Raw genomic sequence first — 27,252 nt, forward strand, 5'->3', positions numbered from 1 at the left:
AGGATGGATGTGGTGGCTCACACCTCTAATCCCAGCACTTTGAGAGGCCAAGGTGGGCGGATCACTTGAGTCCAGGAGTTTGAGACTAACTGGTCAACGTGGCGAAACCCTGTCTCTACAAAAAAAAAAAAAAAATTAGCTGGGCACAGTGGCACACGCTTGTAGCTCCAGCTACTCGGGAAGCTGAGGTGGGAGGATCACGTGAGCCCAGGCGGTCAAGGTTGTAATGAGCCACGACTGTGCCATTGCACTCCAGCATGGGCAACAGAGTGGGACGCTGTCTTAAAAATTTTAAAAGCAAGATTTCCAGCCAGGCGCAGTAGTTCACGCCTGTAATCCCAGCACTTTGGGAGGCCAAGGTGGGCGGATTGCCTGAGCTCAGGAGTTCAAGACCAGCCTGGGCAACACGTTAAACCCCATCTCTACTAAAATACAAAAAATTACCCGGGTGTGGCAGCATGTGACTGTAGTCCCAGCTACTTGGGAGGCTGAGGCAGGATAATTGCTTGAATCCAGGAGGCAGAGGTTGCCATGGGCCAAGATAGCACCACTGCACTCCAGCACAGGCAACAGAGCAAGACTCTGTCTCCAAAAAAAAAGGCAACACTAGCACACAAGTGTCTGGGAATTATGACTATAAGACAACATTAAATATCTGCCTGTGGCCAGGTGCAGTGGCTCACGCCTGTAATCCCAGCACTTTGGGAGGCTAAAGCAGGTGGATCACTTGAGGTTAGGAATTTGAGACCAGACTGGCCAACATGGTGAAACCCTGTCTCTACTAAAAGTACAAAAATTAGCCAAGAGTGGCGGCACACGCCTGTAGTCTCGGCCACTCAGGTGGCTGAGGCAGGAAAATCGCTTGAACCCAGGAGGTGGATGTTGCAGTGAGCCAAGATCGCACCATTGTACTCCAGCCTGGGCGACATAGCAAGACTCTGTCTCAAAAAAAAAAAAAAAAAAAAAAAAAAAAACTGTCTGTAAATTAAAGGAGAGATCAGTAGAGAATTTCATAGTGTTTCTGCTTATTTCAATTGTGGTGTTAATTATTAAGCCACTATAATCTTAAAACACTGTGAGGATAATATGTGTTTATCACATGGCATGGTGGGCATCAACTGTAGGATCTGAATCTAGACCTTACGAACTTGACTCTAAAGTTTACTTAATCAGACCCAGTGCAGTTTTTAAAAGCATTCCAAACAAGTTCTTGGCCACTTGCGTTTGCTGTCTTCCCAAATTAGCATTTTCTACCACTGCCCTAATGAACAACTGTGATCTTCCTATCCCTTCATAAGGTTCTAAAATCAGCACATCAGTGAAATACAGATATGATGACTATACTGCACTTCTCTTAGGAAATACAGAAGTATAATAATCACTGATGTTAAAGTAGAAATAAAATATACCAGCTCTAAAATATGCATAGCTAATTTTCATTATTTATAGTAGTTATGTTTCATACAGTCACTAAATTATGTCAATGAATCAGTGAATACCAAACCATTCCTCCTAGTGGGGATACATATATATCTTCATCTCACGTAAATTATAATCTTTTTTTTTTCTTTTTTTTTTTGAGACAGTCTCACTCTGTCACCCAGGCTGGAGTGCAATGGCATGATCTTGGCTCACTGCAACCTCCACCTCCCAGGTTCAAGCGATTCTCCTGCCTCAGCCTCCCGAGTGGCTGGGACTACAGGCATGCACCACCATGCATGGCTAATTTTTGTATTTTTAGTAGAGACGGGGTTTCGCCATGTTGGCCAATCTAGTCTCGAACTCCTGACTTCAGGTGATCTGCCCACCTCAGCCTTCGAGAGTGCTGGGATTACAGGTGTGAGCCACTGCCCATGGCCATATTATAATCTTAAATCCTAAAAACAACTCCTCCTGGCAGAGTCTATTTCCTTTATTTTACAAAAGAGAAAATGAAGTCTAGAAATGCTAAGTGACCTGCATGAGGCTGCCCCAGGGCTGAGATTCAAACCCCAGGAGAGCTGGAGCTTCTTGCACTGTACTGCCCTGCCCCTGTACTACCACCATCCTCCGGCCATTTCTGCATGAAAGCTGGGAACCTCGGCTGGGAACACAAACACAGGGCAACTCAAATTTTTCCTGCTCTATGTATGTCCAAAAATGATAGCAAAGCTCCATGGGTATTGATATTGGAGTTACAAATAAGCTTTGGCAAGAAGGCAAACTTGCAAATAGGAAATTGAAAAATAATAATAAGGGTCTACTGTATCTGTTTTTAATTCAGCTCATTTACTATTTAGATAATGACTATCAAAAGAGCTAACAAAAGCAATTTGATCAAAATGGGATTGGAGAGAGCATCATGTGTATCTTTTTTTTTTTTTTTTTTTTTTGAGACAGAGTCTCCCTCTGTTTTTAGGCTAGAGTGCAGTATCACAATCTCGGCTCACTGTAACCTCCACCTCCTGGGTTCAAGCAATTCTCCTGCCTCAGCCTCCTGAGTAGCTGGGACTACAGGCACGTGCCACCACACCCAGTTAATTTTTGTATTTTTAGTAGAGCCAAGGTTTCACCATGTTGGCCAGGATGGTCTCGATATCTTGACCTCATGAACCGCCCGCTTCAGCCTCCCAAAGTGCTGGGATTACAGGCGTGAGCCACCATGGCTGGTCTGTTTTGTGTATCTTACCTTGTTTTTGAGCTTGGAAAGGTTTTTCACCTCCACTGTGGTGCTTTACGCCTCTGTCAGCCACAAAGCCAGAGGACAGAGTCACATTGGTGGGCTGGTTTCTCATTTTCTTGGCGTGTTTTCTTTCTTTTGCATTAGACATTTCTGGAAAGAAAGTAATACATTTAACACAGGGAAAGGAAACTTTCACTTAAAAATAAAAATAAATTTAATGAGTAAATATTCATGTGATTCAAAATAAGTCTACTGACGGAAGAGACCCTATTAGTACATTCCAGTTTGCACTGTCAAATAATTAAATCATATACAACTGTTGATACCAAATAAAGTCTGTTAGAAAAATGAAAAATGAGATAAGATTGCTATGGATGATAAAAAAATTAATTAGTTCAAATACTTTATCTTGATTCTTGGATGAAATAAGAGCCACCCGAATCAATGAAATATAAAACACCCTATTCCAAAAGGAGAAACTCTATTAAAAACAACACAGATTACTGATGCTTTCATTTCTGCTACTCAGATGTGGCCAGCTATATATTTAATTTACAAAAGGAATAGATAATGATTTCAATTTGAAGCAAGATAAAGGACAAAAGCAGTGGGACTCCGACTGATTTACCACTCAGCAGTTCCCAACTCTCAAACTCAACATCCCCTATTTTTACTGATTCAGTTTGAAGCAGCTGTTTTCTACTTTTAAATGAAATGAATGTTATAACCTATTAGACACATATCAAGACATAGCCTACAATAGATGCCCTAAATGTAACAAAAAGGAGACCTAAGAAGTAATTTTAATAAAATAATATATATTTCAGTATGTAACCATTTCACCACAACTACACTAGATGATATTTTGAAATAGATTTTGAACCCAGGGGATAACAACATCCACATAGGCACTAGCACAGGCATTGGCACAATCCATAAAGTTGGAGAATGGTCCTGGAAGCCCTCCAACCCCGAGGCACCAGTGATTAACTCTTTCATTGCTAACGGTAGGAAATCTGAAGGGCCCTATACATGGACACACTAGGAGGTAGGGCAGCTCAGAGCAGCTGGTATTCACCAAACAGTTCTCAGAGCAGTTCAATATTTTAATACCAGTCTTTACTTCTACCTATACCTAGAATTACCATGAATTCAACAGCTACAAAGGCAAAGCAGCACAGGTGCATTGTACTAGTGCCTCCAAGAGAAGGTAACAATGCCACTAATGACATAAATTTCCAAATTGGTGAACACCAATTGGAAAAGTACAAACTTGCTTTGACTTACTGCATTACTGGAATATTCAGTGCATATTAAAACTGTGTAACCAGGCCAGGTGCGGTGGCTCATGCCTGTAATCCCAGCAGTTAGGGAGGCTGAGGCAGGTGGATCACTTGAGGTCAGGAGTTCGAGACCAACCTGGCCACCATGGCGAAACCCTATCTCTATTAGAAATACTAAAATTAGTTGGGTGGGCCAGGCGCGGTGGATCACGCCTGTAATCCCAGCACTTTGGGAGGCCGAGGCGGGTGGATCACAAGGTCAGGAGATCGGTATCATCCTGGCTAACATGGTGAAACCCCATCTCTACTAAAAAAATACAAAGAAATTAGCCGGGCGTGATGGCGGGAACCTGTAGTCCCAGCTACTCAGGAGGCTGAGGCAGGAGAATGGCGTGAACCTGGGAGGAGGAGCTTGCAGTGAGCCAAGATCGAGCCACTGCACTCCAGCCTGGGCAACAGAGCGAGACTCCGTCTCAAAAAAAAAAAAAAAAATTAGTTGGGCGCAGTGGCCTGCACCTGTAATCCCAGCTACTTGGGAGGCTGAGACAGGAGAATCGCTTGAACCCGGTAGGTGGAGGTTGCAGTGAGCCGAGATCGTACCACTGCACTCCAAGCTGGCCAACAGAGCAAGTCTCCATCTCGGGGGGGCGGGGGGGGCGGGGGCGGGAAACCTGTGTAACCAATAATTTTATATAAATTAGGTACTGGGCTACTACGGGGCTTTTCTGCACATAGCAGGTTGTCTAACATCCCTGGTCCCTGCCCAAAAAATGCCAGCAATGTTAGCCCAATTATGCCAACCAAAATACCTGCACAAACTTCCAAAATGCCAGTCACATCAGAATTTGCCCACTTCCACTGAGAGCTACTAAATTAACTACCCCCATTCACTTACTTCCTTTTCCAATGCAAGACGTCGCACAAAATTAAGACTTGCCTATATGGTAAAGCGTTTAAGGGCTTTCACTATTGTAATACCTAACCTTGTTTTTAGACTCTCCCTTAATCACCTAGCCTTGTTGCCACATGAATAGGCTCTCGCTTAGCTGAGAAAGCCAGACATACTCCTTTCCGCTCCTTCATTTACAAGGCTTCAAGGACTCCTTACCCACCCCACTTCCTCAAGGAGTTAACTTGTGTAAGCAGACTCTCAACATATCAAAGAGTCCAATTAACTGATAAGGTACTGAAGCAAGCAATGTACGAAGTTCCCAGGATTTTGCTCAAAAGATAACACCATAAAGCCGTGAGTTTGTGTCTGGCGGAGCCCCCATATAAAACATCTTAGGAAAGACTTAGAGCCCCTGCACCTGGAAACTGTTTTTTCTCTATAACCATTTATCTTTTTAACTTTTTTACATGTTTTTACTTCTGTAGAATTGTTGCAACTGAGCTCCTCCTCCCCTTCCTAACCCGAAGGATAAAAGAAAATCAAGCCCCTTCCTGGGGCAGAGAGAATTTTGAGCGTTAGCCATTTCTGGGTCGCTGGCTAATAAAGGACTTTTAAATTCATCTCAGAGTGTAGCGTTTCTCTCACTCACTCACGTACAACACTACAGAGTTTGAAAGATGTGCGTTCAAATTCCTTCTTTATACTTTTTAGTTACATAATCTTAGGAAAATTACTTTCTCACTTTCAGCCTCAGCCTCTTCCTCTAAAGTTGCTGTGAGAATTAAACATTATATACAGGCCAGGTGGGATGGCTTATGCCTGTAATCCCAGCACTATGGGAGGCCAAGGCGAGTGGATCACTTGAGGCCAGGAGTTCAAGACCAGCCTGGCGTACATAGTGAAACCGCATCTCTACTAAAAAATACAAAAATGAGGCCGGGCGCGGTGGCTCACGCCTGTAATCCCAACACTTTGGGAGGCCGAGGCAGGCGGATCATGAGGTCAGAAGATGGAGACCATCCTGGCTAACACGGTGAGACCCCATCTCTACTAAAAACACAAAAAATTAGCCGGGTGTGGTGGCCGGCGCCTGTAGTCCCAGCTACTCGGGAGGCTGAGGCAGGAAAATGGCGTGAACCTGGGAGGCGGAGCTTGCAGCGATCTGAGAGAGCGTGCCACTGCACTCCAGCCTGGGTGACAGAGCAAGACTCCATTTCAAAAAAAAAAAAAATACAAAAATGAGCCAGATGTGATGGCATGCGCTTGTAATCCCAGCTGAGGCTGAGGCACGAGAATTCTTTGAACTCAGGAGTTGGAGGTTGCGGTGAGCTGAGATCACAGCCACGGCACTCCAGCCTGAGCGATAGAGTGAGACTCTGTCTCAAAATTAAAAAATAAACAAACATATACATACTGTATGTGGTTTTGGCTTTGCAAAATGCATATACACAACTCACTTAGCATGGGGCTTTATGCTAACTAAATGCTTAGTTTATGGTAGCTATTATTCTTAAATAATAAATGAGATAGCAGGGATTGATGCCATTTCACTGTCTACTCCACTAATTTCAACTAAATGAAAGACAACTATATCTACACGCAAAAACATTTTTCAAATTAAACAGTATGAAGGAAGTAAATGGAGTCCTGCAGAACTGGTTGGCTAGTGAAGCACATGGTTCAGATCAGTCTGCATTAAAAGCCATTCCAAATATTCCACAAAACAACTTAGTTAACCTACTGTTACCTGCTTGAATCAGAACTCACCAGCAAGACTAGACAAGAACACCATCGGAACTCTAGCTCCCCTCAGGATCAGAATGGGCCAAGAAAAGTTTGGTGCTGCCTCCAACCTAGGATAACCTTGGGAACATCCCGGAGCTTTGGGTCCAGATTAAAAAATGAGTAAATCAAACTAGCAGTGGTCTAACAGCAAAAGGGAATGAATATAGGATGCATCTTTATGAAGTCTGAGGACTTAGTTTAAAAGTTTCCAGAGGCCTGGTGTGGTGGCTCACACCTGTAATCCCAGCGCTTTGGGAGGCCAAGGTGGGAGGATTGCTTGAGCTCAGTAGTTAGAAACCAACCTGAGCAACATAGTGAGAATTCATCTCTACAAAAAAATCAAAAAATAAGCTAGGCATGGTTATGTGCTTGTGGTCCCACCTACTCAGGAGGCTGAAGTGGGAAGATGGCCTGAGACAGGGAGGTCAAGGCTGCAGTGAGTGAGCCTTGATCACACTACTGCACTCCAGCCTGGGTGACAGAGCAAGACCCTGTCTCAAAAAAAAAAAAAAAAAAAAAAAGTTTCCAGAAGGAATCTTAACTCTTACCTTCACCTTCAAGTCAGTTTTGTCAAAACTTTAATAAGCACTAAATATGTGCTGCCTTTATAAAAATATTTTCCCCAAATCTTCAAATAAAATGGATACGTTATATTTTCTGACACAGCTTAGTATCCCTGATTGGCCAGACACAACCTTTGGTGTTAGTTCCCAGTTTGAGAACCTGGGAACTAACTAGATGATGTCTATTTTCTTCTAGATCTAAAAAGTTGGTGATTCAGACTTGATATAAAATCTGCCTTAAGAATAAAGGTACCTCATTTCACAAGAAATATTTTACACAAGTTGAATCATTTGTAATGCTCCAAGGTAGCTTCTTAGTTAAAAACTTAAATGGTGAATTATTTTGTAAATAAAAAGCATCTCTTAATTATCTAGTTTAATCAAATTTAGCAAACTTTTGGGCACCTACTATGTGCCTAATAGTTTCAGGCTGTGTATAATACCAAAGTAGAATAAGAATTTTGTCATCTTAGGCAGCATTGAGAACTTGATGTGGCAGGCATTATTCTACATGACTTATTCATTTAATTCTCACAACTCTGTGGTCACTAGTATTATTCCCATCTTATAAATGAAGAAATTGAAGCACAGAGATGCTATATACCAGCCCAAGGCTACTAAGCTTGTGACTGTGCTGAGATTCAAACCAGGCAGTCTGACTCTATCCACTATTCTTCTTTTTTCTTTCTGCCCCTTCCCTCTCCAATCCACTATTCTTGAAACACGTAACAATTAGAAAATAGGACCTCATATAATAAAATACTAAATTATGCAGTACAGCACAATAGGAAACAGGAGAAGGGAAAGAAAAAAAAATGTGGCTGGGGGTGATGGTTACACTGCACTTTGGGAGACTGAGGCAGGAGAATTGCTTGAGCCCAGGAGTTGGAGACCAGCCTGGCCAACATGAAGAAGCCCTGTCTCCACAGAAAATACAAAAATTAGCCGGCGTGCACCTGTAATCCCAACTACTTGAGATGCTTAGGCTGAAGGATCACTTCAGCCCAGGAGCTTAAGGTTTCAGTGAGCCAAGATCATGCCACTGCACTCCAGCCGGGGTGACAGAGTGAGATCCTGTCTTGAAAGAAAGAAAAGAAAGAAAAAGAAAAGGAAAGGAAGGAAAGAAGAAAAAGAAAAAATATGTGAATTGATAGGAAAAATCAAAGAGAAAATAGGCTTTCAGTTAGCTGGAATTTGCATAGATGAGGAAGAAAGAGTATTCAGGAATCTACTGTGTGAATACAGGAGGACGCTAGTGGGAAGAGGGAGTAGATGACAATGAAAGTTGAATAGGCAAGGGGAAGCCAGATTGGAAGGTCTTTTATTCCAGGCCCCAAACCAGTGAAAAAGATCAGAGGGTTCCTGAGCCAGAAGTAGGAAGGCCAAAACCTAAGCAGTATGTAGGACAAAATGAAAGGGAATAAAGGAGATTTTCTTATATTATCTTTAAGAAGCAGGGAAAGCAGAGATTTTACTTTTTTTTTTTTTTTTAACTGTTGCATTCCTAGCATCTAGCAGAGTGCCTTACACCAAGTAGGGACTCATTATATATTTGTGAGTGCCCGCATAAATGAAGAAATGAAGCGTACTTACAATGCAAATATTAACAGGATAAGAAATATTTAGCCAAGTACCATCCCTTCTGACACAGCAGAATACTCATAAGGGATCTGGGCCATTCCAGATCACTATCTTTCTTTCTGAAATGATACCCCAAACACTAGGGCTCTGTTCAGATAGTGACCTTGTAAAGCCCGAGGAGCACCCTAGAGAAGGGAACACGGGAGGAGCAGGAAAGCGAACACGGGAGGACCAACGCCCAGATCCCAGCGTGGTCGCCTGAATGACCCATCTTAGTCCTTTGGGGTTGCAGAACAGGGGATGCAAATCCATCCCAGGACGGCCTCCGCCCGGCGGGGCAATGAAGGGAAATGACTGACGTAGGGGGCTCGAGCGCAGGGGCCGAAGGAGATGCGACACTAGGAAGAGGGGCCCCGGGCATAGGCAGCAAGGAAAGAAGAGGTCAGAGGAGTCTGAGGGAGAAAAGATGAAAAGGGGAGACGGGCGCCGAGCGGGGGACCACCACAAACAGTCCCCCCGACACTCACAGCCTCTGGAAGGCACGAGCCCCTCACGACCAACCTGCCAGACGCTCTGAGGACTTCCCGGGTCAGAATGACAAGCCTCCGCGACAGTCCCCACCGAGCCAAAGCGCCTGGCGAGCGCGCTGGAGAGCGCATGCGCCAGACCAGGCGCTTCCTCCACGTGGCCTGGAGCGTCGCCGAAACTACAATTCCCAGAATGACGCGCGAGCCCGCCCCCAGCAGGCGCTGTCCGGCAGAGGCGCTGCTAGGGTTGGTCAGTCGCACCAGAAGCGAGCAGGGCTGGTGCTGGGGCTTCTTCTCCTGAAGGGGCTGCAAGAGGGAAGACTTAGCCATGTCGTCCTTGATCAGAAGGGTGATCAGCACCGCGAAAGCTCCAGGGGCCATAGGACCCTACAGGTAACGAGGCTGGTGGGAGCAGTGACGGACCCGGGGCGTATGGGTTCGGGGATTCGGGCCCGGTTGGGGTCCCTCCGGGTCAGAGGCCCAGCGAACACGCGAGGAAATTGAGCCTGGAAAGGGGCAACGCACCCAAAGACCCACAGAGAGTTGGGAGCCACGATGGGACCGGGAGCCTGCACTCCACGGGACTTTGCTCGTTCTGGGGCTGCCTCGCTGCGGAGCCCAGCCTGCCAGACAGCTCTCCCCGGTTAGAAGTCTTCAGACGCTGTGTTTTTTGGGGGAAGGGGGTAGTTTTTGTTTTCTTGGTAACAGCTTTATTGAGATATAATTCACGTACCATAAGATTCACCCCCTTTAGCATGTACAATTCAGTGATTTTGACCATACTCACAGTTATGCAGCCATCACCACTTTCTTCAGAACCATTTTCATCACCCCAAAAATAAATCCCATCCCCATTAGCATTCACTTCCCATTCTCCTCTCCCCCGGCCCCGGACGATCTACTTGCATCTTCATGGATTTGCTGATTGTGGACATTTCCTATAAATTTAATCATAAAACATGTGGTCCTTTATGACCAGCTTCTTTCATTAGCTTCATACTTGGTCTACCCCTCTCTCAATTGAAAAGAACCCCATCAACAGCTCCCTCCTTTAAACCTCCTGCTGTGAGAAAAGGCACTGAAATGTGGCAGAACAGGAATTATTACAGAAAACTTGGAAATAAAATGCAATGGGAGTGAGAGGGCAAGTAGGGTAGGCAGTAAAGGAGAAAAAAGACAAATTGATTTTAACTTGGGGTGGAAGAGGAAACAGAGCCCTCTCTCAATTGAGAAGAGCCCTGTCAACAGATGTGGTTGTCTCTTCTGTGGAGAGCTGAGTTCCTTTAACAGAAATGCTTAGCAAATCCCTGCACATCTACGCAAGCCACTGGTTTCTACAACATATGGAAATGCATTGTAATGTTTATCAATTCATTGCCCATTCTTATTTCCCACTACTAAATACAAATCGTAGCAAACATTATTTTCTAAGACTGTGCCAACATACTCTAGCTAAATATATGTATACTGGCCAGAAAGTCTAACCTGTGTTTGTTTCCACTTGTGCTTTTGTTTCCACTTGTCAGAAGTGCTTTTAAATGGAAAAGTTAATTTTATTTTTAAGCTTCATATTCTTAAAATGTCTCAGCTTTAAAACTATTGGATCAATTCTTCACTAAAGTATACTTCGCAACCCTTTTTCAATTTTTTTCTATTTAAAATACAGTTTATAGTATCTGCTCACTGTTAAAGAACCAAAGTGGGAAAACTTCTGCAGCTGAAACTCTTATAGATGTGCATTGAATGCCTACTATATGCCAAGCACTTAGGAGTACAAAAATGTATAAAGACAACCCAGTGTGAAAAACATTAATATATATGGGGAAAAGAAAAATGAACATTTTAATTTAGCACATGCTCTATGCCAGGCACCATGACAACCACCTTCTCTTAAGTCCCATCCCCATTTTACAAAAAGAAAACTGAAGCTCAAAGTCAAGGTCAGAGAGTCTACAAGTGACATTTTGATTTGAAGTCAAGCCCTAGCTCCCTCCTTTAAACCTACTGCTGTGAGAAAAGGCACTGAGATGTGGCAGAACAGGAATTAATATAGAAAACTTGGAAATAAAATGCAGTGGGAGTGAGAGGGCAAGTGGGGTAGGGAGTAAAGCAGAAAAAAGACATATTGATTTTAACTTGGGGTGGAAGAGGAAAGAGAAGATTTAGGAAGGTTACTTGTGAGAGGTAGTCCTTTGGTTTTGAAGGTTGGTTTTGTCATTTATAATAGTCTTGTGAAGTTTGATTTTTAAATTAATTTATTAAGGATTTCAACAGGAAGTCATTGAGTGAAGGGCGTGGAGGTAGAAGTCAGGTAAAGGGAATGGCTTGAGTGAGGGCATGGAGGTAGAAGAATGCATGGTATAAAGATTTTGGGGAGAAAGTTTTCATAATTCAAGTGCTACTTCTATCTTTTTTGTTTGTTTGCCAAATCTGTATATCACTTATAATTTACTTAACCTATTTCTTTGAGATGGCTCACTTCATTTTATTTAACAAGTTAATTGAAAAGGGAAACTTTACAACAGTACACGAAATAGAAAACATTTCAATAGAAAGTAATAGTAAAAAATAAACTCAATTTTAAAAAAGGTGTTATTAAATTTTAGCTGGACTAGACATTACAGTTGGTTCAAAATCTGAGGCCTGCTCTCTCTTTGTTAAGAGTGAGGTTTCTTTAGGCTGGTACTGTGTCTCACGCCTGTAATCCCAGCACTGTGGGAGGCCAAGGTGAGAGGACTGCTTGAGGTCAGGAGTTCAAGACCAGCCTGGGCAACATAGGGAGACCCCATCTCTATTTTAGAAAAAAAAGTTTAATTAAAAACTTTCAATTGATGTTTTAATTTGTTTTCTAAAGATGATTTTTTTCTCCTTGATGTAATCAAATGGGGTAGAATCATCATTGCTAACATTTACTGATGCTTACTCAGCAGCATCGGGCCCCTTTTTTTTTTTTTTTTTTTTTTGAGACAGAGTCTCGCTCTGTTGCTCAGGCTAGAGTGCAGTGGCACAATCTCGGCTCACTGCAACCTCCACCCCACAGATTCCAGTGATTCTCATGTCTCAGCCTCCCAAGTAGCTGGGATTATAGGCATGTGCCACCACACTCGGATAATTTTTGTATTTTTAGTAGAGATAGGGTTTCACTGTGTTGGTCAGGCTGGTATTGAACTCCTGACCTAAAGTGATCCACCTACATCGGCTTCCCAAAGTTCTGGGATTACAGGTGTCAGCCACCACGCCTGGTCAGCACCAGGCATGGTTCTAAGTGATTTATATGCATGGTTGTATTATAGTCCCCATTTTTCGGATGAAGAAACTGATGTGTGCAAAATTAAATAATTTGCCAAAAGTTACACCACTAAAAAGTGATGTAACAAAATTTGAATTTAGGAAATGGGTACTAGAGCCTAGTCTTTTTTTTTTTTTTTTTTTTTTTTTTTGTTTGTTTGTTTGAGACGGAGTCTCGCTCTGTCGCCCAGGCTGGAGTGCAGTGGCGCTATCTCGGCTCACTGCAAGCTCCGCCTCCTGGGTTTACGCCATTCTCCTGCCTCAGCCTCCCGAGTAGCTGGGACTACAGGCGCCCACAACCGCGCCCGGCTAATTTTTTTGTATTTTTAGTAGAGACGGGGTTTCATTGTGTTAGCCAGGATGGTCTCGATCTCCTGACCTCGTGATCCGCCCGTCTCGGCCTCCCAAAGTGCTGGGATTACAGGCTTGAGCCACCGCGCCCGGCCTAGAGCCTAGTCTTAATCATTTACTTTGTTGTCCCTGGTGTAGATTGAAAAAAAAATTGGAAAAGGAGTCATTTTCTTACTGTGTTTCACTGTGTATGACTGACTCCTTTGAGAATACTGATTAAGAGTTGGAATTTGGATTTGAATTTTTGTTTTGCCTCTTTTTAATTATATAACCTTGCAGAGTGACTTAACCTCTCTTAGTTTGCTTCTTTGTCTTCTAAATGGGCATAAATAATACCACTTGATAAGATTATTGTGGGAATTAAATAAAAGTGACCAATAAAAATTAGATTTTGGCCGGGCGCAGTGGCTCACGACTGTAATCCCAGCACTTTGGGAGGCAGAGGTGGGTGTATCACATGGTCAGGAGTTCAAGACCAGCCTGGCCAAGATGGTGAAACCCCATCTCTACTAAAAATACAAAAAAAAAAAAAATTAGCTGGGCATGGTGGTGTATGCCTGTAATCCCAGCTACTCGGGAGGCTGAGGCAGAGAATTGCTTGAACCTGGAAGGCAGAGGTTGTGGTTAGCTGAGGTCGCGTCACTGCACTCCAGCCTGGGCTACAGAGCGAGACTCTGTCTAAAAAAAAAAAAAAAAAAAAAAAAAAAGGAGATTTTAGCAAGATACAGGTTGTGGTGGTTTCCAATACTAAATGGAAGAATATAAATTTTATTTTGTATATAATGAGGAACAATCAAACGTGTTTTTTTGTTGTGGTTGTGTGTTTGTATGTGTGTGTGTTGAGACAGTGTCTCGCTCTGTTACCCAGGCTGGAGCCAGGATCATGGCTTATTGTCGCCTCAACCTCCTGAGCTCAAGCCATTCTCCCACCTCAGCTTCCGAAGTAGCTGGGACTACAGGCCCAAGCCACCATGCCCGGATAATTTTTGTATTTTTTGTAGAGCTGGGGTTTCACCACATTGCCCAGGCTAAATATTTTTAAACAGGGTGGAACATGATCAGATCTTTTAAGAAGATAATTCTGATAGTAATTCCGATAGAAATTTGGAGGTTAAGAGAGTGAGAATAGTTAGGGGATATTGTAAGTGAAAATTTGTAATCTTTTTTCTCCTTCTGCCCTAATGTCTTTCTCTCAATCACACAGTAATAGCATTTTAAAAAAACACTTTTACCTTCAAACAAGAGGGACACAACCAAATCAAAGTGATTATTAGAGACACTTTGTCCTGGAGCCTGCTAAAGAGTATACCCCTTCCTTGACCTATTTAGAGATACTCTGTGGACTTTGTTCAAGAAGGAAAGCATAACAGTAATGTTCCTGGTTGACTTGAAGGTGAGTGGGAGTCAACTGTCTTTATAAAGCTGAAAGCAAAAAGGAAGGGAATCATCGTATGAATGTGCCAATATGACAAGAAAAAAAAGCCACCAACCAGCTTCGTGGTGTGGAGACTTCCAGGACATTGTGCCTCTTGTGCACTAGGTGACTAGAAATCGTGCTTATTTTCAATAGTTAATGTTTAAGAAAAAAACAAACTCCAACTAACTACTTATATTCTGATAAAGTTAATTGGACATGTTTTAGGAACCTTTTGGAAACGAGTTTTTGTGCATGAAGTGCGTAGTGAGTACACTTTTTGAGAATCCTGGGTCCTCTCCAGGAAGAATTCAAATGTGTTGAACTTTCAGTCTCTGGCATTGGAATGGATGGGGTGTTGTCACTAATTAGCCAATCAACTCTGCACATTTCAGGAATACTTCCAGACAGAACCTTGAAAGATTTCAACATTGCATTGCTTTGCATTGCGCATATTGCACACCGTCCTCATAATAATAAATTTTTGAAGCAGTAGCCCGTGTGGCATAGACTATGATGTGAGAATTATTAGAACGCTTTTGAAAGTGTGATTACCCTTTAACCTGGAAGTAGAACAATGCACTTTTAAATTTTCTGAAGTCCAACCACATGTCTTTGGATAGTAGGATTCTTATGCTCAGAAAGTGTCAACTAGACAATTATTCTTATGAACAAACCTCTTTAGATCTATAAGAGATAACTCACATAGCTCAGATGGACTCAGCTCCAGTCAGTGCTTACTTTTTATATTTTGAAAATAAAAGAGTTTCTTTTTACTACCGTGAAGTTTCTGATAAATAATAATGCATTTGGTCTTAAAGTGTGTTTCAGATATGGGGAAAGCTGAAGGCACTTTGCACAGGACCTAGGGCAGACGGCCTAATTCTACACAGGACAGTTAATAAAAAACAGTGTTACTGATGGTATTATTTAACCCGAGAAAAGATTACAAATTAACAAACTCAGTAGTTATCTATTTGTGGACCAGTGTGAAAGCCAGATAGCTGAGAAAACTTTCTAGACTTTCTGAATCATGTTACCAAGTTTAAACATACCTCCTTAGCTCTCTCCAAAGCATTTGCTGTAAGTCGACAGGTCCTGCTGAAAAGACATTCACTGACAACCAAAATTGTTTATGCTACTAAGTGGTTAAAGAGCAAAACATCAGCAAGTAGTTATAGTGTGCCTACTGTATGCAAAGAATCACCTACACCCTACAGAGCTACAGAGACATGGTAAGACATTACCCCAAACTCAAGGAGTTTAGAGTCTAAGATACCTTGGGAGATAGGATAATAACAGGATGAGTTACAACACAAGGCAGGATCCTGTACATAGTATAAGGAAGATACAACCAGAGCACTCCTGGGATCCAGGAGAAAGAAAAGCTTAGTTACTTAGGGAAAGTCTGTGTGTGTGTGTATGTGTGTGTGTGTGTGTGTGTGTGTGTGTGTGTGTGTGTGTGTGGTTAGTGTAGTTTTATTTATAACAAAATATTGGAAGTAATGGTGACTAATTAAATAAAGTATATCCATATTGTAAAACATACATAGCTGTTTCAAAAAATGAGGAAGCACTCTACATATACTTATGGAAAGATCTTCATGATATTCCGTTGAGTGAAAAAAACAAAGTGTACAAGAACGTTTAATATACCATATTTTATGTAAAAGAAAAGAGAAAATATATATTTGTTTTGGTTTTCTGTTCATTAAAGAGACTGGATGAATACCTAAAGAAGAACAATGGTTCTGGGCTGGGAACTGAGCAAATAGGGAACAAGAATGAAAGACTTTTCACTGCAATTCTTTGTATATTTTCTGGATTTTTGAACCATATGAACTCCTATTCAAAAATAAATTATAAAGGAAAACAAAAGATGTGGTCAAGAAGACCAGGGAAAACTTCATGAAATAAAAGAGGAAAGTTTGGAGCATGTTGGAAAATGGAAGAATAGGGAACTAAAAGAAGAGGATTAAAATGAGACTATCTTAAATTTATAAATAAACATGGAAATTTTAAAACAAATTTCACTTTTTTTTTTCTTTTTTTTTTTTTTTTTGATACAGAGTCTTCCTCTGTCGCCCAGGCTGGAGTGTAGTAATGCAATCTTGGCTGACTACAACCTCCACCTCCCAGGTTCAAGTGATTCTCATGCCTCAGCCTCCCAAGTAGCTGGAATTACAGGTGTGCACCACCACTGGCTAAGTTTTGTGTTTTTTAATAGAGACAGGATTTCCCCATGTTGGCAAGGCTGGCCTTGAACTCCTGACCTCAAGTGATCTGCCCGCCTCAGCCTCCCAAAGTGCTGGGATTATAGGTATGAGGCACCATGCCCTACCACATTTCACTTTTAAATTAAAATTACATTAAGGTTTCTTTCTTCAACATCTTAAAAAAACAGACAGGCTTTCTTCATCCCAAAACTAATATGATTCCTGTAAAAAGTGGACTTGTTTGGCTTTTTTCAGGTATCAATGTATTGTATTCTTTTTCCTGTGATTTTATCCTACTTCTGAAATTTAACATCTTCATAACAGAAAAAGTTAGTTACAGAAGTAAGCACTTTGCAGAAATGAAGTTGTATTAGTTCATTTTCACACTGCTATAAAGATACAACCCAAGTATTTATAAAGAAAAGAGGCTTAATTGACTCACCGTTCCGCATGGCTGGGGAGACCTCAAGAAACTTACAATAATGGCGGAAGGGGAAGAGGCACATCATATATGATGGCAGGCAAGAGAGAGTGTGCGTGTGTAGGAGGAACTGTCAGACACTTATAAAACTGTTAGATCACGTGAGAACTCACTATCACGAGAACAGCATGGGGGAAACTGCCCCCATGACTACTTATGTTTTTAAAAGTGCTCTTGAAATTGCATTTTTTTGCTTTACAGCTATATTGAGGTATAAGTTACTTATAAAAGTTACCCATTTTAATGGCTGGGTGTGGTGGCCCACAACTGTAATCCCAGCACTTTGGGAGGCCGAGGTGGGTGGATCACCTGAGGTCAGGAGTTCAAGACCAGCCTGGCCAACATGGCAAAACCCCATCTCTACTACAAATGCAAAAATTAGCTGGGCGTGGTGGCTCACGCCTGTAATCCCAGCTACTTGGGAGGCTGAGGCAGGAGAATTGTTTGAACGCGGAGGCGGAGGTTGCAGTGAGCCAAGATTGTGCCACTGCACTCCAGCCTGGGTGACAGAGTGAGACTCCACCTCAAAACAACAAGTTACCCATTTTAATTAAGTTACTCACGTAGTGTTCCATGAGTTTTGGTAAATGTATAGAATCAGGCATCCACTATAATAGTCAAATTTTAGAACATTTCCATCACTCCCAAAAAATTCCCTTGTACCCATTTATGATCACCCCTGGCCCCAGACAACAGTTAATCATCTGCTGTTGCTATTGTCCTTTCTAAGGTTTCATTTAAGTGAAATAAGACAATATATAGTCCTTTGTTGGATCTATCAGTGGGTGCGTGTGTGTGCATCTTCCATTTTTGCTATAAATAATGCTATTCTGAACATTCACATAAAGTCTTTGGACATATGTTTTCATTTCTCTTTGATAGTTGCCTAGGAAAGAAATTGCTGAGTTGAGGCTCAAGCCTGTAATCCCAGCATTTTAGGAGGCCAAGGCAGGAGGATCACTTGAGTCCAGGAGTTTGAGACAAGCCTAGGCAACACAGCAAGACCTCATCTCTACAAAAAAGCAAAATAAATAAAAAATAAAATAAAAAATTAGCCGGGCATGGTGATGCACACCTTTAGTCCCAGCTACTTGGGAGGCTGAGATGGGAGGATCGCTTGGGCCTGGGAAGTCAAGGCTTCAGTGAGCCACCATCCTACCACTGCACTCCAGCCTGGGTGACAGAGCAAAACCCTGTCTCTGAAAGAAGAGTTTGCTGAGTTGTATGTCAAATATATGTTTAAATTTTTAAAGAAACTGCCAAACTATTTCTAAAGTGGCTGTACCATTTTGCATTCCTACCAACAGTGTATGAGGGTTGCTCCCCATCATTGCCAATGCTTGTTTTATCAGTGATGTCTTAGTGTGTGGTTTTGCTTTGCATTTCTCCAATGACTAATAATGTTGAGCAAATTTAATGTACTCTAACTCTTTGTATGTTTTCTTTTGTAAAGTATCATTTGCTCATATTTCATTGGTTGTCTTCACATTATTGACTTATAAGAGTTCTTCTTATATTCTGGATATAGGTACTTTATTAGGTATATGTTTTGCAAATATTTTTCTCCCAATCTATCACTTGCTTTTTCTTCCCCCAACCCCTTTTTTTATTTTGGGTCTCTGTCTGTTACCCAGTGCCAACTGAGGCTGGAGCGCAGTGATATACACATGGCTCACTGCAGCCTTCAACTCCTGGGCTTACGCAATTCAATCACCCTAACCTCCTGAGTAGCTGGGACCACGGGTGTGCGTCACCATACTCGGCTGTTTTTCATTGTTTTTTGTAGAGACTGAGTGGTTGCCCAGGCTGGTCGCAAACTCCTGGTCCCAAGCAATCCTCCTGCTTCACCCTCCCAAAGCACTAGGATTACAGCACCCAGCCCCTTTTCATTTTCTTAAAGGTATCTTTGATAGGCCGGGCGCGGTGGCTCACACCTGTAATCCCAGCACTTTGGGAGGCCGAGGCGGGCGGATCACAAGGTCAGGAGATCAAGACCATCCTGGCTAACACAGTGAAACCCTGTTTCTACTAAAACTACAAAAAAAATTAGCCAGGCGTGGTGGCGGGCGCCTGTAGTCCCAGCTACTTGGGAGGTTGAGGCAGGAGAATGGCATCAACCCAGGAGGCAGAGCTTATGGTGAGCCGAGATCGTGCCACTGCACTCAAGCCTGGACGACAGAGCAAGACTCCGTCTCAAAAAAAAAAAAAAAAGATACCTTTGGTAAATAAAAGTTTTTAATTTTCGTGAAGTCCAATGTATCTTTTTTTTTTTTTTAACCATTTGTACTTCTCTGTCCTATCAAAAAAGTCTTCTAGCATTGAATTTTATGTTTTATACTTATATAAATACACTAGCTTTCTGTTTATTGCAGTCAAGCTGTGTTAGTCGACAGGACCATTTACATTTCAGGACAGATAGGCATGGACCCTTCAAGTGGACAGCTTGTGTCAGGAGGGGTAGCAGAAGAAGCTAAACAAGTAAGTCATTTTCCACATTTGAAGTTTCCTTTTCTTCTACCTTTTTAAGGTTGGAGAGTATTAAGAATCCACTTCCCTGATTTGTTTTATAGAGATTAACAGATAAATGTTTTTTTAAACTACTTACTGCTTGATTTAACGTAGTTTTCGATCTAAGAGTTGGAAATTTGATGGATCATGAATCATCTAACAACCAAAAGAGAGATTCTACCTCCTTAACACTAAAGTGACCTTAAACCTGAATCATTGACGTCAGATGACATGCTGCCACTTCCAAATGGACTGGGAAATTTTCTTTTCAGGGCCACTGACCTGCCCCTCTTCAAAAAAAAAAAAAAAATTTACCACCACAGAAGTAAAAAGTCAACATTTTTAAAAATAAGCATGGTGGGGAATATGATTCTAATCCAATAAATATAATTAAACCATAATGTAGGCCAGGCATGGTGGCTCACGCCTGTAATCCCAGCACTTTGGGAGGCCGAGGCTGGCAGATCACTTTAGGTCAGGAGTTCAAGACTAGCCTGGACAACATGGTGAAACCCCATCTCTACTAAAAATACAAAAACTAGCCAGGGGAGGCCAGGTACAATGGCTCACGCCTGTAATCCCAGCACTTTGGGAGGCTGAGGTGGGCAGATCATCTGAGGTCAGGAGTTCAAGACCAGCCTGGCCAACATGGTGAAACCCTGTCTCTACTGAAAATACAAAAATTAGCCAGGTGTGGTGGCATGTGCCTGTAGTCCCAGCTACTCAGGAGGCTAAGGCATGAGAATCATTTGAGCCTGGAAGGCGGAAGTTGCAGTGAGCAACATATAATTAGAATTATATTCCACATGCTTATTTTTTTAAATGTTGACTTTTTACTTCTGTGGTGGTAATTTTTTTTTCTTTTTTTAAGAGGGGCAGGTCAGTGGCCCTGAAAAGAAAATTTCCCAATCCATGTAGAAGTGGCAGCATGTCATCTGATGTCAATGATTCAGGTTTAAGGTGACTTTAGTGTTAAGGAGGTGGAATCTCTCTTTTGGTTGTTAGATGATTCATGGTCCATCAAATATCCAACTCTTCGATCACGCCACTCCACTCCAGCCTGGGCGACAGGGCAAGACCCCGTCTCAAAAAAAAAAGAAAAAAAAAATTAACCCAGTGAGGTGGCACATGCCTATAGTTCCCGTTACTCAGGAAGCTGATACAGGAGAATCACTTAAACCTGGGAGGTGGAGGTTGCAGTAAGCCAAGATTGCACCACTGTACTCCAGCCTGGGACACAGAGCAAGACACTGTCTCAAAAAGTAAAATAAAATAAAACAATAAACTATAATTTTATGCATTTACTGAGTCATATAATGCTGAAAGTTTGTTTTGCTTTGTTTTTGTGAGACAGCCTCGCTCTGTTGCCCAGGCTGGAGTGCAGTGTCGTGATCTCAGCTCACTGCATCCTCTGTCTTCCAGGTTCAAGCAATTCTCTTGTCTCAGCCTCCCAAGTAACTGGGACTACAAGTGCCCGCCACCACATCTGGCTTATTTTTTTGTATTTTTAGTAGAGATGGGGTTTTACCATGTTAGCCAGGATGGTCTCGATCTCCTGACCTCATGCTTCACCCACCTCAGCCTCCCAAAGTGCTGAGATTACAGGCGTGAGCCACCGGACCTGGCCTAGCTGAAAGATTTTTAAAAACCTAAATGTCCACTCATAAAGAACCGGTTGAATAAATTATGCTAGATCAATACAACTAAAGTAATGTGGAAAGATCTCCAACGTAAATTGTTTCATGGTAATAAAACCAAGATGCAGAACAGCATGCACAGTATGCTACCGTGTGTGCTTTTATGTTTAAAAATATGTAACATAAGCATTGACTGTACCTAGAAGGATATACAATAAATTAGGAACAGTGGTTACCTCTGAGGTGGGAAACATGGGAGAGAGAGAGAAGGGTGAGAGAGATCTTTACACTATATATGCTTTTTTAATAGCTTTTGAGTTTGTTGTTGTTGTTGCCATATCCATGTATTACCTATTTAGAAGATTATTTTAAAAGACACAAGAATATAATGAAATATTACATTGTGACCAGCAAAGTGGGAAGGAAGAATGAATCCAAAAAAAAGATGCTTTTCCAGAAGCCAGTGTCTCAAACAGTTATATAATTTACTAATATCATTTTTTGAGAAAAAGGAAAAAGAACCCTTTAAAGTCAAATATTGCTTTAAAAGAAAACATGTTTTAATGCTTATTAGCTCATCCTTATCCTTGAAGTGGTATCAAATGAAGAACCCCAGAAATTATTTCTGTGGACATTGGCCGAACAATTAACACATTTTAGCACTGAAGAAGGGACTTCAACCCAGTCTTTTTATGCACAAAAGGAGACAACCTTCTCACTGTATTTCAGAAAGACTCATTCTATTAAAGGGAAGCCAAGAAACACACTTGTAAGCTTCCTAACAAGAGTAGAGAAGATTTTTCTGCAACATAAGCTATTTAAGGAGGTATTAGTAAAAGATGATTAATTGAATGTAATTAAAGCTTTAAATCTAATATCAGTGACTTAGGCCTTTCTTGGCTTGGTTCACAGGCTCTTAAAAACATGGGTGAAATTCTGAAAGCTGCAGGCTGTGACTTCACTAATGGTGAGCAATTTGATATTATTTCACATTTCTTTTTGATATTTCTTTGGTCTTTTTCAAAAATATATGGCATCCAGTAATATGCTGTGCCATGTCTTTGTTGCTACTTAAAAGTTGTTTTAAACAGCAACTGTTCTCCTTCACTTCTTTGGTCCCATTTCAGTCCCATTTTAATCAAGACAGTCTCAGAATCATATAGTCCTTTTCTAAGTAATATTTTGGGTCAGACCAAATAACTAAACCTAATGACAATGTTTGTATCTTCTAGTGGTGAAAACAACTGTTCTTCTGGCTGACATAAATGACTTCAATACTGTCAATGAAATCTACAAACAGTGTAAGTAATTTGGCTTTATTCCTATTTTCCATTTGTAAAAAGAAATAAATCTGGTCACATGAAATCTACAAACAGTGTAAGTAATTTGGCTTTATTCCTATTTTCCATTTGTAAAAAGAAATAAATCTGGTCACATTAATGAATGTGTATTATGAATTAAGAGTGGTAGGAGATGCTAAAGAAATGGTCATAGATCTTGTCCTAAAAGAATTAATAATCTGATTGGAAATAGGTTGTATACCCCCCATGAAAAAGTCCTAAGATATTTCTATTGCATTCCCTAAAACAATGTAGTGAAACCCTACATACCCATTTTTCAAAAGTTTAATTTCATTAAACCCTTTTCAGGCTTTTTAAACTCTCCTAAAAAGTTTTTTACACATAGGTTTTATTTACTATTGCTGTATGGTCCAGCCACCATCTTTATCCTGGCTCTCTCAGACTCATTAGTTAGTTACTTAATATTTCTAAGCCTTGGTTTTCTCATATGCAAAATGGAGATAATATACTCCTACCTTATAGGATTGTTGGAATGATTAAATGAGTCAGTACAACATGTAAAGCACTTAGATGCTGGTGTGTTATAAGCACTGAGTAAATGTTAGCTATTATTAACATTGATGTCATAGTGGAGAAAATTGGTGTCCCTACCACCTAGTGGGATGAGGCAAAGGTATAACATGGAAAAAGCATCATTACTTATTCTCTCCTGAAGAAATGACTAGAAAAGACCAAAGTTGGCAGAGGAAGTACTTGCCAAAATTGCTAGAGGTGGGCACTTGTTCCCTATTTAGATAAATAGTTTATAAATATCACTTTAAAAACAAAACTCCACATCAAACAAGATCAAAATGTTAGAGTACGTATTTCTTTTTTTTTTTTTTTTTTTTTTTTGCCAGAAAGCTAAGAGATTTTAAAAAGTATTAACTATGGTAGGAATCATATGGCTAAATATTTTATCAAACAAATCTGATAGTGAGCCTCTTTTTTAAAATGTTGCTTAAAGCCAGGTGCAGTGGCTTACATCTGTAATCCAAGCACTTTGGGAGGCTGAGGTGGGTGGATCATTTGACATCAGGAGTTTGAGACCAGTCTGGCCAACATGGCAAAGCCCCATCTCTACTAAAAATACAAAAATGAGCCAAGCGTGGTGGTGCACACCTATAATCCCAGCTACTCAGGAGGCTGAGGCAGGAGAATCTCTTGAACATGGGAGACAGAGGTTGCAGTGAGCTGAGATCGCACCACTTCACTCCAACCTGGGTGACAGAGCGAGACTCTGTTTCAAAAAAATAAAAATAAAATGTTGCTTATATCTAAGAACTGACTAGTATATGAAGCACTTGCCAGATTCTTAATTGTAGAATATTGAATAACAGTACAATATCTGAAAACTAAAATAAAATTTTTCACTTGATCTTTATTTTTTCAACTCTTCTCTATTAAAAAAATGAAATTCTTTTAAATTCAGATTTCAAGAGTAATTTTCCTGCTAGAGCTGCTTACCAAGTTGCTGCTTTGCCCAAAGTAAGTACACTTTAAATGACTAATGTACACAGTTTTCAATTTCTACATTGTTTTCCTTCTATAAGTAAACTAAGCACTGTGAAAGGAAACTTAAAAGAAGTAGCCTGGGTAGGGTGGCATACCCCTGTAATCCCAATGCTTTGAGAGGCCAACACAGGAGGATCGCTTGAGGCCCGGAGTTCTAGACCAGCCTGGGCAACATAGCAAGACAGCCATCTCTACAAAAAAAAAAAAATTAAAATTAGCCATGCATGGTGGTGGTGCACACCTGTAGTCCCAGCTACTTGGGAGGCTGAGGTGGGAGGAACACTTGAACCCAGAAGATTACAGCTGCAGTGAGCTGTAATCGAACCACTGTGCTGCAGCCTGGGTAACAGTGAGACCTTGTCTCTAAAAAAAAAGAAAAGAAAAGAAAAGAGATAGTTCCTGCTTCCCCAGGGACTTAAAGTCTGAAAGGAAATACCCTATATTACATGCATGAAAAAAAAAAACCTTTTAAGACAACACGTGAACATAGAATCAAAATCAAAATACTTAAATTGTGAGAAAAGGCCGGGCACGATGGCTCACGCCTGTAATACCAGCACTTTGGGAGGCCGAGGCAGGCGGATCACAAGGTCAGGAGATGGAGACCATCCTGGCTAACACAGTGAAACCCCGTCTCTACTAAAAATACAAAAAAATTAGACCGGCGTGGTGACGGGCGCCTGTAGTCTCAGCTACTCAGGAGGCTGAGGGAGGAGAATGGTGTGAACCCGGGAGGCGGAGCTTGCAGTGAGCCGAGATTGCGCTACTGCACTCCAGCCTGGGCGACAGAGCTAGACTCCGTCTCAAAAAAAAAAAAAAAGGAAAGAAAAGGAATCTAAACCTTCCACTAGAAAAATAATCTCTAAACCAGGGGCACACATATTTCTCACCATTTTGATTTTGCTACTCTAACTCGAAGCTTAGCAGCACGATATTCCTGCCTATAAAAAAGCAGCTCTTACTGACTTCTACTTGCAGTTTCTACTAAAGAAAAATTATGTTTTAAGAGTGTAATTTGTATTGCTTTAATTAGTTGTTACTTGGAATGATCATTATCAGACCTATTAAGGTACTGGTTGTAGTAGAAAGAGCTCTGAACTTGGAATCAAAAGACAAGGGTTCAACCTCTGCTATCTAGCTTGTGACTGAGATGAGTTAATTACTCCTTCTACACTTCAGCATATCATTCTGTGAATTGACAGGAAAATATCTCTCTAACAGGGCTGCTGTGAGAATCATATAAGCTAATATAGTATATGAATATACTTAGCATGGTAACCTGGTCTATTATAGATTCTTGGTGAATATTTCCTTCTCCTTTCCTTCCTTGAAAAGCTTAACGTTAAAAATGTTATATTGCTATTAGTTTCATGTTTTTAGTAGGTATTATAGAGTTTGCAATTTGTACAAAATGATTAAAACAAATTGTTTTGTTTTCCTCACAGGGTAGTCGAATTGAAATCGAAGCAGTAGCTGTCCAAGGACCGCTGACAACAGCATCACTATAAGTGGGCCAGTGCTTTGTAGTCTGGACTTGTTAACATTTTGATTTTTACAATTGATGTAACATCTTAATTAACCTTTTAATTTTCACAATTGATGACAGTGTGAGCTTGATGAAAATATCTGAAGTTATTATGGAAATACTATATAATAGGGAGAGTTGAACATGAAGATTAGAGAAGGAATCCAGTTACTGTTTTAAATTACACCTGTATTACTGAATATAGGAAAGAGATACCCATTACATAGTTACTCAATAAATAAAAGAGAAATAACAGGTAGGAAAGAAGAGTAATTATTCCTGAGAAATAATCAAGAACATATCTAATTCAAACTAATGATGTGAACAATTTAGTTTTCATGTCAGGTATGTGATTCTGCTCTTTCTTGAGTAAAATTTAAGTGTTTAAATTTGAGGTCAAGGAGAAGAAAGTGGACCAAAATTTAATATAGATAATATTTTTCTAATGGAAATAAAATAGACATGCAGATTTCCTTTGGTGTGATTTTGTTCACTTATTTCTTAACAGTTTATACATTAAAACATATTGCCTAGTTGGGGTGGGTAAAGTTAAAATCTCCAACTATTTTATTTTTCAAAGCCTATTTCTGACTTCATACACTTTTACACAGTTTATTTTTTTCAGCAGTTTTAGCCAACTATTATTACATGAAACATCATTTAAACTTTCTAGTCTTCAGCAGTTTTGGCCATTTACAGTGTTGCAGAATTTGCATGTAAATTTTCACATTTGTAGATATCTTTTTAATCTCTGCTCTATCTGTCCCCCCTTTTCATCTCTGATATGATTTATTTGGACTTCTTTTTTTTCCATTATTAATCTTTTTAAAGAACTACTTTTTGGCTTTGTTGATCCTTTTTATTATATCTTTCTTTATCATTATTTCTGCTCTTATATTATTTTCTCTAGCTCATTGATAAGTCACATTTTTGTACTTTTAATATTGAGTCTTTTATTAGTAAGTTACAGAAACCCAACTCAAACTAGTATTAAGTGGAGAAAAGAGATAAATGCATAGGCTTAGGTCACAGAGGCCAGAGTACAGCTGGCTTTAGGCACATGTAGCCCAGAAACCTCACGGCTCCATCTGTCTCTTGGGGGAAGATGCTGCAGACCCCAGATACAGGCTATGAGTGCACTAACCCCAGCAGAAAGGTAACCATTTCCTGATCTCTCTGGCAGAAGAATCTCAGGGAAGCCTCTGATTGGTCCAGCTCAGCTTAAGGGCCTGTTCCTAAGCCAAAGCCAGGAAATTAGACACCCTGGCCAGGTTAGGTCTAGGGGGAATAGTTGTATATAGGGCATGACTTCAAAATCAAACTCTAGAACGAAAGAGCTGGAAATAAGATGCTGGTACCTGGCCGGGCGTGGTGGCTCAAGCCTGTAATCCCAGCACTTTGGGAGGCCGAGACGGGCGGATCACAAGGTCAGGAGGTCGAGACCATCCTGGCTAACACGGTGAAACCCCATCTCTACTAAAAAATACAAAAAACTAGCCGGGCGCGGTGGCGGGCGCCTGTAGTCCCAGCTACTCGGGAGGCTGAGGCAGGAGAATGGCGTGAACCCGGGAGGCGGAGCTTGCAGTGAGCCAAGATCCGGCCACTGCACTCCAGCCTGGGCAGCAGAGCGAGACTCCGTCTCAAAAAAAAAAAAAAAAAAAAAAAAAAGGCCGGGCGCGGTGGC

General features: G+C 41.1%; 2 protein-coding genes across 4 annotated transcripts in view; one reads left to right on the plus strand and one right to left on the minus strand.

Annotated features, from left to right (window-relative positions):
* The window catches only part of LOC105476088 (POP1 homolog, ribonuclease P/MRP subunit), a 43,653-nt gene extending 34,227 nt beyond the window's left edge, over window positions 1-9,426 (minus strand). Inside the window, exons 1-2 of one of the 2 annotated variants that reach the window (XM_011731734.2) lie at window positions 9,328-9,426; window positions 2,669-2,812 (exon numbers count right to left, since the gene is read on the minus strand). In XM_011731734.2, the coding sequence (XP_011730036.2) occupies window positions 2,669-2,810 (142 nt within the window). In that variant the 5' untranslated portion in view covers window positions 2,811-2,812; window positions 9,328-9,426. Of the gene's footprint in view, window positions 1-2,668; window positions 2,813-9,293 lie in introns of both variants that reach the window. The other variant, XM_011731735.2, reaches the window with a different exon arrangement.
* An 87-nt stretch (window positions 9,427-9,513) lies between these two features.
* Window positions 9,514-26,041, plus strand: LOC105476089 (reactive intermediate imine deaminase A homolog). Of its 2 annotated transcripts, none has more exons than XM_071067962.1 (6): window positions 9,514-9,686; window positions 19,416-19,521; window positions 22,101-22,155; window positions 22,421-22,489; window positions 23,961-24,016; window positions 25,489-26,041. In XM_071067962.1, the coding sequence occupies exons 1-6, from the start codon at window positions 9,622-9,624 to the stop codon at window positions 25,549-25,551; spliced, it is 414 nt and encodes a 137-aa protein (XP_070924063.1). In that variant the 5' UTR covers window positions 9,514-9,621; the 3' UTR covers window positions 25,552-26,041. The 2 variants fall into 2 exon arrangements, with proteins under 2 accessions (XP_070924063.1, XP_070924064.1); XM_071067963.1 differs by lacking the exon at window positions 9,514-9,686 and adding an exon at window positions 9,707-9,936 and having other exon boundaries at window positions 19,454-19,521.
* The last annotated feature ends 1,211 nt before the right edge of the window (window positions 26,042-27,252 follow it).

The sequence above is a fragment of the Macaca nemestrina genome, chromosome 8 (genome assembly GCF_043159975.1).
Source record: "Macaca nemestrina isolate mMacNem1 chromosome 8, mMacNem.hap1, whole genome shotgun sequence".
Classification (NCBI taxonomy): domain Eukaryota; kingdom Metazoa; phylum Chordata; class Mammalia; order Primates; family Cercopithecidae; genus Macaca; species Macaca nemestrina.

Excerpts from the sequence above, each read along its gene's own strand:
- LOC105476089 (XM_071067962.1), top strand. The coding sequence starts at position 9,622 with ATGTCGTCCTTGATCAGAAGGGTGATCAGCACCGCGAAAGCTCCAGGG. Across the intron at positions 19,522-22,100 it reads TAGCAGAAGAAGCTAAACAA|GCTCTTAAAAACATGGGTGA; the intron begins GTAAGTCATTTT and ends CTTGGTTCACAG. Across the intron at positions 22,156-22,420 it reads AGGCTGTGACTTCACTAATG|TGGTGAAAACAACTGTTCTT; the intron begins GTGAGCAATTTG and ends TGTATCTTCTAG.